Source organism: Prunus persica, chromosome G8, assembly GCF_000346465.2.
Source record: "Prunus persica cultivar Lovell chromosome G8, Prunus_persica_NCBIv2, whole genome shotgun sequence".
Lineage (NCBI taxonomy): Eukaryota > Viridiplantae > Streptophyta > Magnoliopsida > Rosales > Rosaceae > Prunus > Prunus persica.
Window position 1 is genome coordinate 12,965,472 of NC_034016.1, and position 15,498 is coordinate 12,980,969.

General features: G+C 37.8%; 3 protein-coding genes across 3 annotated transcripts; all 3 read left to right on the plus strand.

The window, feature by feature from the left end:
* Positions 3-506, plus strand: LOC109950593 (cyclic nucleotide-gated ion channel 1-like). The gene has a single exon (XM_020569965.1). The coding sequence runs from the start codon at positions 88-90 to the stop codon at positions 451-453; it is 366 nt and encodes a 121-aa protein (XP_020425554.1). The 5' UTR covers positions 3-87; the 3' UTR covers positions 454-506.
* Positions 2,366-7,698, plus strand: LOC18766154 (cyclase-associated protein 1). The gene is made up of 10 exons (XM_007200931.2): positions 2,366-3,338; positions 3,968-4,136; positions 4,227-4,291; positions 4,470-4,785; positions 4,860-5,007; positions 5,105-5,214; positions 5,408-5,463; positions 5,541-5,597; positions 5,783-5,926; positions 7,153-7,698. The coding sequence occupies exons 1-10, from the start codon at positions 3,066-3,068 to the stop codon at positions 7,240-7,242; spliced, it is 1,428 nt and encodes a 475-aa protein (XP_007200993.1). The 5' UTR covers positions 2,366-3,065; the 3' UTR covers positions 7,243-7,698.
* Positions 9,649-13,108, plus strand: LOC18767483 (glucan endo-1,3-beta-glucosidase 7). Its single transcript, XM_007200948.2, has 5 exons — positions 9,649-9,853; positions 10,069-10,733; positions 11,828-12,151; positions 12,358-12,661; positions 12,799-13,108. The coding sequence occupies exons 1-5, from the start codon at positions 9,790-9,792 to the stop codon at positions 12,834-12,836; spliced, it is 1,395 nt and encodes a 464-aa protein (XP_007201010.1). The 5' UTR covers positions 9,649-9,789; the 3' UTR covers positions 12,837-13,108.

A 15,498-nucleotide genomic window follows, 5' to 3' on the forward strand; every position in this document is an offset into this window, starting at 1 on the left:
CGTCTCCTTTCTTGTTATTTTTAGAATTTGTAGTTTAACATGTCGTACTGTTTAACTTTCTTAATTAACATCTAAAATTAGGTGCCAATGCTTCGAGTTATGGACGATGAAGTGTTGAAAGAAATCTTTGACAATCTTAAGCCAGTGAGCTATACAGAAGACAACCATATAATTGTTGAGGGTGAACCACTTGTTAAAATGCTCTTCATCACTCAAGGCATTTTGTTGACCTACACTAGAAACAATGATGCTGGAACCACCGAGTGTCTTGACAAAGGTAAGTTCTTTGGAGACGAGCTTCTGATCTGGGCATCAACATTCTCCCCGTTTTCGGCCTTACCCATCTCCACCAGATTTGTCAAGCCCCTCACAAAAGTTGAAGCGTTTGCACTCAAGGCCAATGACTTGAAGATTATAGCGTCTAAATTCCCAGAGGCATTTCGGAACAGATGATGAGAGATGATGGTACAATCCAGTTGATGACTATTATGACTCATCCGGTCCACCTGGAGGACGGTGGAGTTTGAACTTGAGTCACTACTAGAATATGTATTGAGTCATTTTTCCTTAAACTACACAACTTTAGAATCGTGCTCAATGCTATATATTTTATTATAAAATAAAAAAAAATTACACAACCCAGTTGCTACTTGCTTAGGCTGGATTCCACACTCTTTTTGTTTTCACAAAAATTGCAAACATGAAAAATTTGACGAATAAACAATCACATTGAATTTGAAATTTCAGCAAATTAGTATTCGGAGCATACGAATGCAATGATAGAATATTTTCACAAGAACCAAGCGACCAAATTTTGAAACAAGGAAAATCACTAAATACATAAAACTTAAGAAACCAAAAACAACCAAATCAAATAACAATAACATTAATTGAAATTCCGTAAGGGTATCACCCATCCATTCCTAAATGAAATTCAAATTTGAAAAACAACATAGGACATCAAACACGGGTTGCTGACCTGTAGAACATCTCAGGATTGCATGGCCTCTAATGCCTCGGTTTTGTAATACTCCCAGTCGCCGAGAACCCATACCCACCAAAGCTTGACATCAAGGGTCTAATTTGCATTTTCCACTTCAAGGATATGGGGATAGAGGGAGAGAGCTATCAAAAAAAAAAAAAAAAAGTGAAAGGAGATTTGAGCAGTAGAGTGGATCTGATTTGGAGGCAGCAGCGAGACAGAGAGAGGGGTAGATGCGACAGAAGAACGACTGAGAGGTTCTTTTGGGGAGGGGATAGAGAACCGATGAGAAGTTCTTAACAAGTTCTTTTGTGGGGAGAAAGAAGGCTTGAATCAAGAAGGATGGGTTAGATATGTTCTGGGGTTGGAAAAGATTAGGGGAGGCGTGTGTTTTTAAACTTTGCTATCAATTAAAAATAAAACATATTTATTTTTTCTTTTGTTCTTTTTTAACTTTGAAGATAAAAAGAAATAGGGAAATAACTGGGCTGTGTAAAAAAAAAAAATAGAAATAACTGGGCACAAATGTAGTTTTTGTGTTTTAGCGTTGTTACATCTGTCAGATAAAGACACAATTATTTGTGTCCAATAAAAATTTGTGCTTTATGTAAATTGATTCGACACAATTATTTGTGTTTCATACAAAAAGAGCACGAATAAAACTTATTTGCGCTCAATGTTAGAGAAAAGGGCACCCAACCTATATTTGTGCTCTTAAGTTCGTAGTTTTTGACCAGTTTTTTAATAGTGAGTGCAACGACATATGCAAATTTGTATTACTTAATTGATGTATTTTTTTATGAGTTATATATTTCAATCAATATTATTATTATTATTATTATTATTTTGTACATAAATTAGAGTGTGAACTCATGACCTAAAATGTAGAGATAAATTGTAACCTTTTTACTGTACATTATGTTATTGGATGCCATTTACATATAGTTTTTATTCTAATCAATGGTCATGATTAGGGGTGGGCATCAATTCGGCTGAACCTATGAAACTGGCCGAATCAAACTATAATTACTAGTCTGGTTTGGTTTTGATTAAGAGACAATCAAATGGTTTAAAAATCGAACCGAACTATATATAGTTTGGTTTGATTTTGTTTTGAGCTTTTGTAAACCGGCTTAAACCAAACCAGACTATTTATGTGTATATTTATTTATTTATATTTTATTTTACATGTATAATACTCTAATTAGTTAATAACTATAGATGAATATTTGAATTGAGCTATATTAGTGAAATATAAAGTTTTATGACATTTTGAGCTTTAGGATAGTGTCGTACTCTAGAAAATGATTTATGTATGAAGCAAGTTGTGAATTTGTTGATTATAATTGGGCTAACAATGTTGAAAAAATGCTATAAAAAAAAAGACAATTGGGTTTAGGCCCAAACCAAACCAAATTGTCTTAAATTTTTTTGGTTTGGTTCGGTTTTCTTTATAACTTTTATCCAAATCGAACCAAACCAAGCTGTTATATTATAATTAGTTCGCTGTTATTTTAAAGTGAAACTGATTCAATACGGACCGTGCCTGCCCATGGTCATGAATGATTGGGCAATATGTAATTTGTGATACCAGTCTGCTGTGCTGGTAACGCGACAGTAAAATGAAAATATTAAAAGTTTATAAATAAATAAAAAGAGAATGAGACCAGATAAATTTGAAGGGTCCCACCTTACACCGCCCCTCAGAAATTTGTTGTTTTTGTCTGATGATATCCCACAAATTAAAAATAATAATTTGAGTTAGCACAAGTTAATTACTTTCAGGCCAGGTGTTTAACAACGCACGAACAGCCAAGATTCGCTCTCTGTCGTCCACGTGTCCCCACGTCTCCTAAAGCCAAACCCCCAAACCGCGCGCGAAGACTCAGATTAACACCCGCCAAATCAAAATTCCCCTTTCACCTTTCGGTGTAAAAAAAAAAATCCCAAATATTAAAAATATAAAAAGAAAAAAGCGAAGGAAGTCATTTCTCTACTAATTAACGGCCACACCAGATCTAATCTAACCGTATAGAGAGAGACAAAGACAGAGAAGACACGCACAGACTTTGAGCTTGCGGCTATGGAGGAGAAGCTTATACAGAGGCTGGAATCGGCTGTGGCGCGCCTAGAGTCGCTGTCGCTGTCGGGCGGTGCGGCGTCTGCGGCGGCGAGTGGCGACGACGGGCCGCTGGACCCGTCGATTTTAGCCTATGAGGATCTGATTCGGCAGTATCTGGGTAGGGTTTCGGCCGCGGCCGAGAAGATTGGGGGACCGGTCTTGGACGTCACCAAGGTTCTCCAGCAGGCTTTTGCTGTTCAGAAGGACTTACTGATTCAGGTGAAGCAAACAAAGGTCAGTCTCACTCGTAAATCGTAATGCTTTCTTTGAGCTAGTAGTTTTGAGTGTGAAATTATGTGTTTTTTTTTTTTTGGTGTCATTTTGTTTGGGTGCTGAATTTTCAGATTTACTTATGGATTGTTTGGTTAGTATAAAGATTCAACGAGGTTTATGTTTTGATTATGAAATGTTGATTGGATTTGAAAAAACGGGTGTTTGATGTTAAATATTGATTGGGTCGTAAACCTTATCGATTATGTAAGGGACCATGAAAGGAGTGTGCTATCTTGTTGGGTTTGGATCGGATTGGTGCGTGTTCATTTCATCTTGGTGAGCAGTTGATGGGGAAAAGAAATGTCATCGATGAAATGTTACCAATGAAATGTTAGCGATAATTGGGGAAAAGAAAATACGATATTTGGATTATATTAGCTATAACATAGTCGATCAATTTTCCTGTTCGAACTTTGGTGTTGCCGACTTTTGGGGCGACTCGAATGATTAATGTTACAATTCTTAGGATATTGTGAATGTTAGTAGTAACAAGGAGTGTGACCTTATCTACTCTAAATGTTTTCTATCTTGTACTTTTCCTTGTGAAATGAAATTCATTATGTTCAATGGGAATGCTTGTTGTTGTGCAGAAACCTGACAATGCAGGGTTGGCTGAATTTCTGAAGCCTCTGCATGAGGTTATCACAAAGGCAAATGCACTGACAGAAGGGAGGCGATCTGATTTTTTCAACCACTTGAAGAGTGCTGTTGACAGTCTCTCAGCCTTGGCTTGGATTGCCTATACAGGGAAAGAATGTGGTAAGCAAAATAAATGATTTCTAAGTTTTGTTAGAAGCAGATGAACTCATTCATTTTTCCAATCCCGTTTTATGCTTTCGCCTTTTCAAGGTATGAGCATGCCTATCGCACATGTTGAAGAAAGTTGGCAGATGGCTGAATTTTACAACAACAAGGTACTATGCATAACTGTGAGAATCTGGTAATTTGCATGAAAAGAATAAAATCACATGCTCTAATTGCACATGTAATTTCTCTTGCAGCATTTATCAATTATCACCAATCATGTAATGATTGCATCAAAGTAAAGTTTTCCAGTGAGTAGGTGCTGACTCTGTGATTCGTAAAATACAGATTCTTGTTGAGTATAAATCCAAAGACCCAAATCATTTAGAGTGGGCCAAAGCTCTCAAGGAACTATATTTGCCTGGTTTAAGAGATTATGTTAAAAGTTTCTATCCATTGGGTCCAGTTTGGAGTTCAACTGGCAAAGCTGTCAGTGCTGCGCCATCAAAACCAAAAGCTCCTGCACCAGGTGCCCCTGCTCCTCCACCTCCTCCATCAGCATCACTTTTCAGTTCCGAAACTTCTCAGGCTTCATCATCACGCCCTAAAGAAGGGATGGCAGCTGTTTTCCAAGAGATTAATTCCGGCAAGCCTGTGACTACAGGTAATTTCTTTTCTTTTAATTAAAATTTTTCAGTTAATGTTTGAGGGATGTGATTTGGTTTTCTTGTACCCTAGGTCTGAGAAAGGTAACAAATGATATGAAGACAAAGAATCGGGCTGACAGAACTGGCATCGTTGGTACCCAAGAGAAAGAAAGTCGTACCAGTTCACCTTCTTTTTCTAAAGCAGGACCACCAAAGCTTGAGCTCCAAATGGGTCGCAAGTGAGTAAGCATGATCATTCTACCATGGTTAAACTACATATGAGGGATTTATTCCAGCTTGTAATTTTGCTTTTTATCATTTTTATGCCTTGGGCAGGTGGGCTGTTGAGAATCAGATTGGAAAGAAAGATTTGGTTATTAGTGACTGTGATTCGAAACAGTCTGTTTATATTTTTGGATGCAAAGACTCTGTTGTGCAAATTCAAGGTAATTTATCTATATGACAAACTTTATGCTGACTTGTATAAATACATTGAAAGTCAAATTGTGTTTCAATACAAACTTTACAGATTCAAGTTCTACACAAGTACTAAGGTACCTGTCAGGACCTAAAAAAAAAAAAACTAGGGTACTTTTATGAAAAGCCTGTGCTACTTAAAATTGTTTGCCGAATTTGCAGGGAAAGTAAACAACATTACAATTGACAAATGCACGAAGATGGGAATCTTATTTACGGTTAGTGTGAGATTAGTAATGGAAGCAATACATATTGATATATCTGGGCTCATTTTTCTGTTCTCTTGTGAACACAGGATGTTGTGGCTGCTTGTGAGATCGTAAATTGCAACCGTGTTGAGGTGCAATGCCAGGTACCAATTATTCCCATGAAATTTTTTAATGGTTCTATGACATGAAATTGGATGTTTCCAATGTTGCCATCATAATTTTTTCGTTGTCATCCCCAATATCACCATTCAGTTGTTTCGTATACGATGATATATATAAAACCATCTTGTAATCTTTGTTATATGCACTATCCTTATGGCTATTTTAGGGCTCGGCTCCTACAGTTTCAGTGGACAACACAGCTGGCTGCCAATTTTACTTAAGCAAAGATGCTCTGGGGGCATCTATAACAACTGCTAAGTCAAGTGAGGTCAATATATTAGTACCTGCTTCTGGACCTGATGGTGATTGGGTATGTTTCCATGTTTATTCTATTCTAATGTATTTGTTTGACATTTTTGAAGACTTCATTGTTCTTCCCTGGGACTTAAAGTTATCTTGGAATGCAAGCTAGTGGTTTAGAATCTAGATGGTTCTTTGACTTCCTAAACCTTGCAGTCTGGGGAATATATCTAGAAATCTGTACAAATGCTACATATTTTATTTTGACTGAAAGCTTGGCTAAAGTATTGTGTTACTGTATTACTAAATGTGTTACCCTTGTTATATCCAGTGTTGCTTGAAATTTAAGTTGCATATTTAATTGCTGAGAAATGGTAGAGCGTACAACAGTCTTGTCTTTTCCTCTCATTGGTAGATAGCATTCGTAATATGCATCTAAGTAGTGGTGATATACTCTGATGGTTGAAGTTGAGCTTCCATCTGGTAGTTGCCTGAGTGTTTTTATCTCTCATATGGATGCTGGCCATATCAAGTATCTGTGTTCTTCAAAGTGAATTTCTCTGTGTTGTAAACTTTCCGGCAACTGGCCTGTAGCTAGGTGGAAGGTTGGATTTTAGGGTTAGGCTTGAAGTCCATGGTTCTGAATGTGATGTTCTTAAAATTTCTTTTTTCTTAAAAAAAAAAAATCATAAAAATTAAGAAAAAAACTAGCCTACCACAATGGAGGGTTCATATGTTTAATGGTAGGAATACTGTATGCTTTTAGTTGGACTACATTATTGTCTTGCAATATATGAGATATATCTACATGCTTGTATGTCAAAGAGTCTGAAGAAGTCCTTTTATTCGTATATGGTACCTACATAATTTAGTTTTGTAGGTACGTAGTAATTCACTGTGATAATTTGAGGTACTAATATACCATTAGCATCTGGGGACATACTCCGATGTATTAGGATCTTTATTTCCTACTTTGGCCCTTTATAGCTGATACTTCTTTTTTATTCCAATCAACTATATTTCCACTTTCTACCTATATTAATTTGGAGTATCATATAATGGTCTTATATCCTTAACAATTATGGGTTACCAAAAAAATTTAAAAACTATAAATCATTTCAGTTTCTTGACAATGAGATTGTGTGTAGTTTCTAACTGTTAGTTTCCTTGATAAATTTTCTGTATTAAGTGTGAAATGCATATTTTCTGATCAAATTAAGAAGTGAGAAGTAATTAGTATGTTGGTTTCTTGAGCTTACCAGGGAGGGCTTACCATTTACATCTTTAATGTTGCAGGCCGAGCATGCTTTGCCAGAACAGTTTATTCATGTGTTTAAGGACGGTCGGTTTGAAACTACCCCCGTCTCTCACTCAGCAGGAGGGTAATTTGGACTCTTTCGGTTGCTGATTAAGTGCTTGCATATCTTTTATTTTAATCATTTATTTGGATGGGTTGAGGGGTGGCTTCTTTCTATTTTCTCCTTTATTACCATTGCTTTCAGTATATAAGGGTGACACATTCACAGCCTTGCTGGTTAAGCTCTTATCAGTCTCACTGGTTTTTTGTTGGCCTATCAAACCAGGGGATTCTTTTGCATGTCTCGTAAACAACGAGTCTTTTGCATGATTTTTCAAAAGTTTGTTTCTACATGAGTGTTGTAGCGAAGTTTTCGCATCTGCGAGTGAGCTGGAGTGAGCATTTGTGCGCTTGTAATGTCAAAATTTGTTCTTGATTATATGCTTGTAGTCATCTACATTATCTTGACATAGAAGTGATGTGTTAAAGATGGAACATATTTTGGCTCGGAATTTGTTATTTTACTGAAGGGGGTTAAATTTGTAGTTGGACTGTAAAAATTTGTATTTGTAAAGTCAAGAGGTGTCTGATAAAAGCTAAAAACTCGTCCAAGTAGAAGAAAACATGTTAAGCAAATGTGAAACTGTTGAATCCTTGTTAAACGTTGACAGCATTTGTTATGCGGCTGGAATTGTTTATACAACTAGTACAATGGGGTTTTAATGAGGGGTTTAATCCAATAATAACTTTGCATCGGATCCAACGGCTATTAAGGACTCCTCACTATAACCCCTCCTCCTAGTCTCCCTGCCAAAACAATGAACAGCCATTGGCAGTCTGATGGCCCAGCTTCTTATTTAGGCCTTTTCCATGCAAGAGAAACTTGCCTGGAAGGGGGAGTTGCGTGATGAGAGACAAAGGAACAAGGGGATATATCCCGTTGACATGCAAGTCTCTCTCATCATAAGCCAGCCAACTCACTTTCGACCCTTCATGCGTATTAACTTTTTCATATGATAATGTGTGATTATCTTGGGATATCGACGCAGTGGCATCCTCATTTCATCGAAGTTCTTCCCCTCATAATCCTTCCATCCGCTTAGTAATCAACCCGAGGGCCCCAAGTCTCTTTGCCATCGCTACCGCATTTCCTCAGCATATTTACTCACCGTCCAGCCTCAAAGTCACTCACCAAGTATTCTTCAAGTCTTCTCCCCAAGTCTTCTCCAAGCAAACCCCAACTCTGTAGTTTGGTTGGCCCACTGGTAGTTTCCATCAATCCTTCCATTTCATAAATTATCATTCCCCAAAACCTCAAGAGTTTTCATTTTTTCTGTTGACTTGACTATAAAGATTATTAATTAAAAGGGTAGGTAACAACAAGAACTTGCCACGAATTTACAGTTTTAACTCCTTCTGTACTTTCCCCTCGGACAAGTTTTTCTTTCAGCTTTTTTCCACAACACAATAAATAAAAAAGGGTACAGGAATACTTTTTCTTAAGCAAAAAGTCCCCTTTTCACATTGCATTTGAATTCTAAGTTTCCACACGCGGTAGGTAGGTGTTGCTGATGCTGATGAGATTCGCAAAAGGAAAGATTAATAGTAGCGAACGCAACCGTGTCGGGCTCCATCCTAGCTTTTAACATTTCTTTTATTTTTTATTTTTTATTTTTTATGGATTTTGCCACGTGGAAGTTCATGATTGGCTCGACTGTCTAAGTATGACCAATCTGAGTGATGCGGAACGAACCCATTCGACTCAGATGTTGAATTCTTAAAGTGTATAGTGGACTAGTTTACTTAGCATGACCAAATCCAATGTGACGTTGAGCGATTGTGGAAGAAAGGTCAATTAGATATAATCACTACTATATGATTGATCCATTCTAAACCTTCAACCCTAGAAGAAGGTTGAAATGTCGATCAACACAATTTCTAATTTACTGCAAACAAGTATATTATGTAATTGTGAACTAATTATCAGTTGTTAGTCTAGTGTTATTTATCCCTATTTAGAGAAAGGTTTCATAATCGACTAACATGAATTCGAAAAAATTATATCTTCGTACTGAGTTCGATATTTAAGCGTGAATAAATGTTGGCGTAGTTTTGTTAAAAGTTTGTCTCACATCACAAACATATATTTCCAAATATTGAAGAAAGAAGAAAGTATGTTATGTCACCAATCACTAGAGTTTAGAACTGAAGTTTTGGCTTTGGCGTTACATGAATGACAACAGTTTTGTTCACTATACCATAGTAATTGGTGGGGAAAATTAAATTACCGTTAGATGAATTTCACTCATCCAACTGCAATTAACGTGGTGGTGACTCACCGCCGTTTGGTCAGAAAAATACTTCAAAAAAGATGTTTGAGAGACACGTGGGTCCTCACCGCACCAGTTCACTCCAGTCCAGAACTCCAAATCCTGTCCAGCTAAGCTAGTTGAAAATTCACTCTCTCTCTCTCTCTCTCTCTCTCTAACAAATCTCACCTTCTTACCGTTACCTTATCTTTTGTTTACAAACTTCAATTGTTTTTTTTCTTTTTTTGGGGTCTGACGTTGCCTTATATATTCCTGCATTGTCTTCCACACTCTGCACAAGCAGCAGAGCTTCAAATCAAACAGATCATGGCATCGCTTTCACACCTCCCCATCTTCCTCTTCCTCCTGTTCACCGCTTTCTATTCTGCAGGTAATCACTTCCTCCCAAAACTTTCCCGGAAAATTCTAAAAAAAGGTTAACACTTTCCCGGAAAAAGAAACAAACCTTTAAAATTTCCATAACTGAATTAATAGCACTGTTCAGCTGCATCAAACTTTTTGTTTCAGTTACCTCGTAAATCGTAAAACCCCCGAAACGCACCGTTTCATCTGACGACTCTCTGCTCTCTCTTTTGCTAATTGCAGCTTCGCAGTCCTTCATCGGCGTCAATTACGGCCAAGTCGCCGACAACCTCCCTCCGCCGGCGGCCACGGCGAAGCTACTCCAGTCCACCTCCATCAAGCGCGTCCGGCTCTACGGCGCCGACCCGGCCATCATCAAGGCCCTCGCCGGCACCGGAATCGCTATCGCCATCGGCGCATCCAACGGCGACATCCCGGCCCTCGCCTCCGATCCGAACGCGGCGGCTCAGTGGGTGAACTCGAATGTCCTCGCCTTCTACCCGGCCAGCAACATCGACCTCATCAACGTCGGCAACGAGGTCCTTTTCTCCAACGACCAGGGCCTCATCTCGCAGCTCCTCCCCGCCATGCGAAATGTCCAATCTGCCCTCTCCGCCGCGTCCCTCGGCGGCAAGGTCCGTGTCTCCACGGTCCACGCCATGACCTTGCTGGCCCAGTCCGACCCGCCCTCGTCGGGTCGGTTCAAACCGGGATTTCAGGACGTCCTCAAGGGGCTCCTCGCCTTCCAGAGGGACAATGGGTCGCCGTTCGCGGTCAACCCGTACCCCTTTTTCGCGTACCAGAGCGACCCGAGGCCCGAAACGCTGGCGTTTTGCTTGTTCCAGCCTAACGCGGGACGAGTCGACGCGGGGACAGGGATCAAGTACATGAACATGTTCGATGCTCAGGTGAGTGGCTTTTTTTCTTCTCAAGTTCTCATGGGTCGGGTGGGTCGGGTTTAGGCTTTTTTCGTGAATTGGCGTGGGCCCACCCCGTTTTGAAACGTTGACCTGTGAGTCAAATCGTCAACGGACAATCGTATACGGTTGGTCTTTGCGTCATTTTATACGACTCAAACGTTATGAGTTCACGACATTGACGTAGGAATTAAGGCTCTTAAGGGCGCTGCTCCTCTGTGGCCGTTCTTATTGTTATTAGTCCTTGCAACCATGAACCATATCCTTCTCTCTAGTACCCTCCATTCCTTCTCTACCCTAGAAAATTGGACACGTGAAATGAGAGGATTGGTTGAAAAGAAAATGAGAGAAAAATGTATTTTACTACGTTTAATTTAGACTATCACTTGTATTTAAAAAATACGGTTAGGTTAGTATTTAAATTGTTTAAAAGGAAAATGAGAGAAAAATATATAATTACTATACTATCCGTTTACTGTTAAGTCTACTATTTTATTTCCAACCAAAAAAGAGTCAATTATTTATAATAAAGACTTGTTTGATAACCATTTTAATTCTAGTTTTAAATTTTCATAGTGTGAGTAATATTATTCTTTGTATTATTGTCCTTGCTTTTCTAAGGGAAATGATGGGAGCATTGAAACTTTTCTGATGTGACCTTAACATATACGCATGGTGACAAGGTCACAGGCTGGCCATCACAATAATTTTAGATAGGTCCTTGCATGATATGATTTCAATTTAAGATTGGATTTTACGAATGAATTTGAGAAAAAAAAATCTCTAAGTGATGTCGTTTCGTCGACAAGAAAAAATTAATTTGGGACCACCATATAGAGTACAAACCTCTTACTTTTTGGACAAAATGTTAGTGAAACTTTAGTAACATTGTTTTCTTGGGTCATCTGATGATGGCGTTGGATTCTTTCGCAGTAGGAAGATTATGTAATTGATAATGACTGCCTAACTAAATTAGAATTTGGACAGCATCAATAATAGCTTGGTTTGGCTTGGCTGGCCTGGCCCTTGTGATTTTGAAGTCACTGATTTGACATTAAAATTCATGACCCTATTTGAATGTGCAGGTTGATGGTGTACGGTCTGCCTTGAATGCAATTGGATTCAATGACATTGAGATTTTGATTGCTGAGACTGGATGGCCATACCGTGGAGATAGCAATGAGGTTGGACCTAGTGTTGAGAATGCAAGGGCATATAATGGCAATTTGATTGCACACCTTAGATCTCAGGTTGGAACTCCATTGATGCCTGGAAAATCTGTCGAGACTTATATCTTTGCACTCTATGATGAGGATTTGAAACCCGGCGGGACCTCCGAGCGGTCATTCGGGCTGTACAAGCCTGATCTAACCGTGACATACGATGTTGGTCTCTCAAAGAGCAGCCAGGTGACACCATTAAAACCTTCTAGGGAAATGGTCTCTTACTGCACATTTTGATATGTTATATATATTGGTTGGCTGTCAATCTAGGCGATTAGCTAGGTAGATTGTCGATTAACTATTTAGGGTTCTGGGTAACATGTAGGCATTTTATTTTTTACAATCTTCACGTGTGTCCCCATAATGATTAACCCTTATATTTATATCCTCAGACACCATCAACACCCTCGACATCGACACCAACGACACCAAGAGTGACTCCTTCACCTAAGCCTAGTTCAGCATGGTGTGTGCCCAAAGCTGGCGTTTCTGATGCTCAATTGCAGGCAAATCTTGACTATGCTTGTGGCCACGGCATTGATTGCAGTGCAATCCAACCGGGAGGCGCCTGTTTCGACCCGAACACCGTAGCATCCCATGCTGCCTATGCCATGAATCTCTATTATCATACTGTTGGGACAATTCCACTCAATTGTGATTTCTCACAGACAGCAACTCTCACATCCTCAAATCCCAGTAAGTTTTCCTCACCTTTAGAAGCACATATATGAAATTGCCCATTTCTACCATGATGGGGACACACGTGAATGATTAGAAATCTAAAAGATTATGAGCTTTTGATTTTCTAAATTAAGTCTTTCAATTGGTTGCAGGTTATAATGCTTGCACTTACCCTGGTGGAAATACATGACTACATGGTGGTGAAGCAAAGAAAATTAATATGATATCTAGTGGGGGATTTGTTAAGGTTAGAAATCAACTGAATATAAGGAATAAGGTCTTGGTGTGCTTTTTGTTGTTGTTAAATTATTATATATAGCCCTTTAATTGTAAAGATTCCTAGTTGTTATTGGGATATCTGTTAATTGTAAGAACTCTAGTATACTATTTGGGAATGTGAATGTACTGCTTCTCTCCTTTGCCTACGCAAATATAATTGGTAAAATCTGACCGTTGATAAAACAATTTTCCGGTACATTGGATGCACCACACAATTTATGCGTAGACTTGTAGAAATTGTGTGGGGGTTTGTAGGACTCTTTTCTAAAGAATATATAAAATTGCAACATCAACTTTGCTAATGACGACGGGTGAAAAAACTCAGTCGTCAGATGGATATGGATTTCATTGTGAAGTTTACATTAACCAAAGCGTTATGAAAATGAATCTTCATTAGTATAATGATACTTCCCAACTCATGAACAAATACCAGCAAATTAAAAAAATTGAGTGTCTCCTGTGTGTCCAAATGCATCAATATCAACATACGTCAAACATTAATGTGTATTAACAGTTGACAGTTGCCGCGTATACCCTTGTGTTCAAGTAACATGATCATGTGATTATATTGTCACTATAGAAAATGTCATATACCATGCACCACCACACACACACTCTCTCCAATCATGTTTTATGAGAGTGGGCCGCGTTTTTGTTATTGTTCCATCGATGGCAACCTGACATTGTCACATACAAATGATAATGCAAGCATTGATTGGAGAAAAACTTATTGTTCCGTTGATGGCAACCTGACATTGGCACATACAAATGATAATGCAAGCATTGAGAGGAGAAAACTTAGTTGTAATGGAGATATTATTGTTTTGTTATTTTCGACTAATAATGTTTCGTAACGTGAAAATGTAGTTGTATTAACAGAGGATAGCAAAATAATGATATTCTCATTTAATGAAAGTCTTTATGAGGCTCTTCTGTTTTGTAAATATATGCTATCCCGGAGAATATATTCATATTCTCCAAATGAAGAGATCAAAAATGAGTGATCCACTACAATGAACATCAAAAGCTCCATCCTTTGCCGCAGAGATAATGCTGTGATGCCAACAACATCAATATAATGATTAAGCATATTTTTATCTTCTGAGTATCTGAACTTTGTTTCTCCTCCAAAACTCAGCTTCTGCACCATTGATGGTGTGATACGTCATCATTTGTAGCATAATAAAGAATCCTTTAAAAAAAAAAAAATTAATATAGAAGATTCAATTTCACCATGTACTTCATGAATGAGGGAATTTAATTTCACCCGTTAAAAAATTCCTAGTTCTGTCTTTTATTTATGTAGTGTATGAAATTTGAGGTAATTGTCATGAGAACTCAAACACAATGACAAGATAATTGCATTTAGAACAGAGCATCAACACCATGAATCTGATAGATCAAAAGTGAAGGCCACGACAATAATTCTGGAAATCACAATAGATTTCATGGCTGATAATGGAAATCATGGGGTGGCAATGATTCATTTACAAAAAATTAGATTATGAACCCCAAGTTGAAGTTTGATCATTTCTAGCATTTCCTGTGCCTCAACTTGCATCAGCTATGAGTAGTGAAAATTCAAGAAAGTAGAAGAAGTGCCAGACGAATAAGAGCTTCATTTTCAGACATTACTACATCTCCTAAGATAGATAGCACATGCATCAAAATTTTATTTTATTTAAATTTTTAGTTTTTCTTTTTTATTTAAGAGTAAAATGTGGAAATAAAATAATCATGTTTCCTCCTCACCCCATCTTCTATATATAAAGGGAGAAGCCCCAAAATGTGAAATTTTCATATAACCTTCAAATACCCTTTGTTTGAAAAGAAAACAATTTGATATGATGAGGACAGAATAGAATGATACAAAGCAATTTATTTAAAAAAAAGAAAAAAAAAAAGAGAAATAAAACGGACCAAAAAAAAAAGGAGTACCACATATAAACTCTTTATTAGAACCCAAATAACAAAAATACCCACATCCAAATTATGAAGGAAAAAAAATCATTTGACTTTTATGCGCACACACTAAATGCGTTGTTTTTGTTAGAATTAAATAATTTTTTTTTTTTGGTTGTTGATACAAGCGATATTAAAGGAGGGGAGGTTTTCTCACATACACATTATCAATGTGCCATGTGGGTTCGAACCTGAGATTACTGGTATGCAAGTCAAGACTTTTTTCTACAAGACTAGACCCCGTTAGCCTAAATACTAAAACTTAACTCATGATGCAATGAGCTTATAGTTCAAGTGATTAGGCATTGTTTGGTGGCCCAGCTTGGATTGAATTGGAGTTGAGTTCAAGCCAGTCTTGTGAGTCTCATCCCTCCATGTGTGATCTGTAAAACACAATATGTTATTTTGTTGTCCATTTGAATAAGTTTAGTCCCCAATGCACTAAACAACAATTAAAACTCATGTCCATTTAAATTGAAATAGTCCAATTTAATCCCATCACCAATGTCGCCCGAGGTCCTAAAGTTGGAGTCATTCTTCCCTCAATATTACTTTGTATATATTAAAAAAAACTTAACTCATGATTAAGTTTGTTTTAATAAAAAGTGTTC

Coding starts and splice junctions, on each gene's coding strand:
- LOC18767483 (XM_007200948.2), top strand. CDS start 9,790: ATGGCATCGCTTTCACACCTCCCCATCTTCCTCTTCCTCCTGTTCACC. Junction 10,734..11,827: donor TGAACATGTTCGATGCTCAG/GTGAGTGGCTTT, acceptor TTGAATGTGCAG/GTTGATGGTGTACGGTCTGC. Junction 12,662..12,798: donor TCTCACATCCTCAAATCCCA/GTAAGTTTTCCT, acceptor AATTGGTTGCAG/GTTATAATGCTTGCACTTAC.
- LOC18766154 (XM_007200931.2), top strand. CDS start 3,066: ATGGAGGAGAAGCTTATACAGAGGCTGGAATCGGCTGTGGCGCGCCTA. Junction 4,786..4,859: donor CGGCAAGCCTGTGACTACAG/GTAATTTCTTTT, acceptor CTTGTACCCTAG/GTCTGAGAAAGGTAACAAAT. Junction 5,598..5,782: donor GTGTTGAGGTGCAATGCCAG/GTACCAATTATT, acceptor TGGCTATTTTAG/GGCTCGGCTCCTACAGTTTC.
- LOC109950593 (XM_020569965.1), top strand. CDS start 88: ATGCTTCGAGTTATGGACGATGAAGTGTTGAAAGAAATCTTTGACAAT.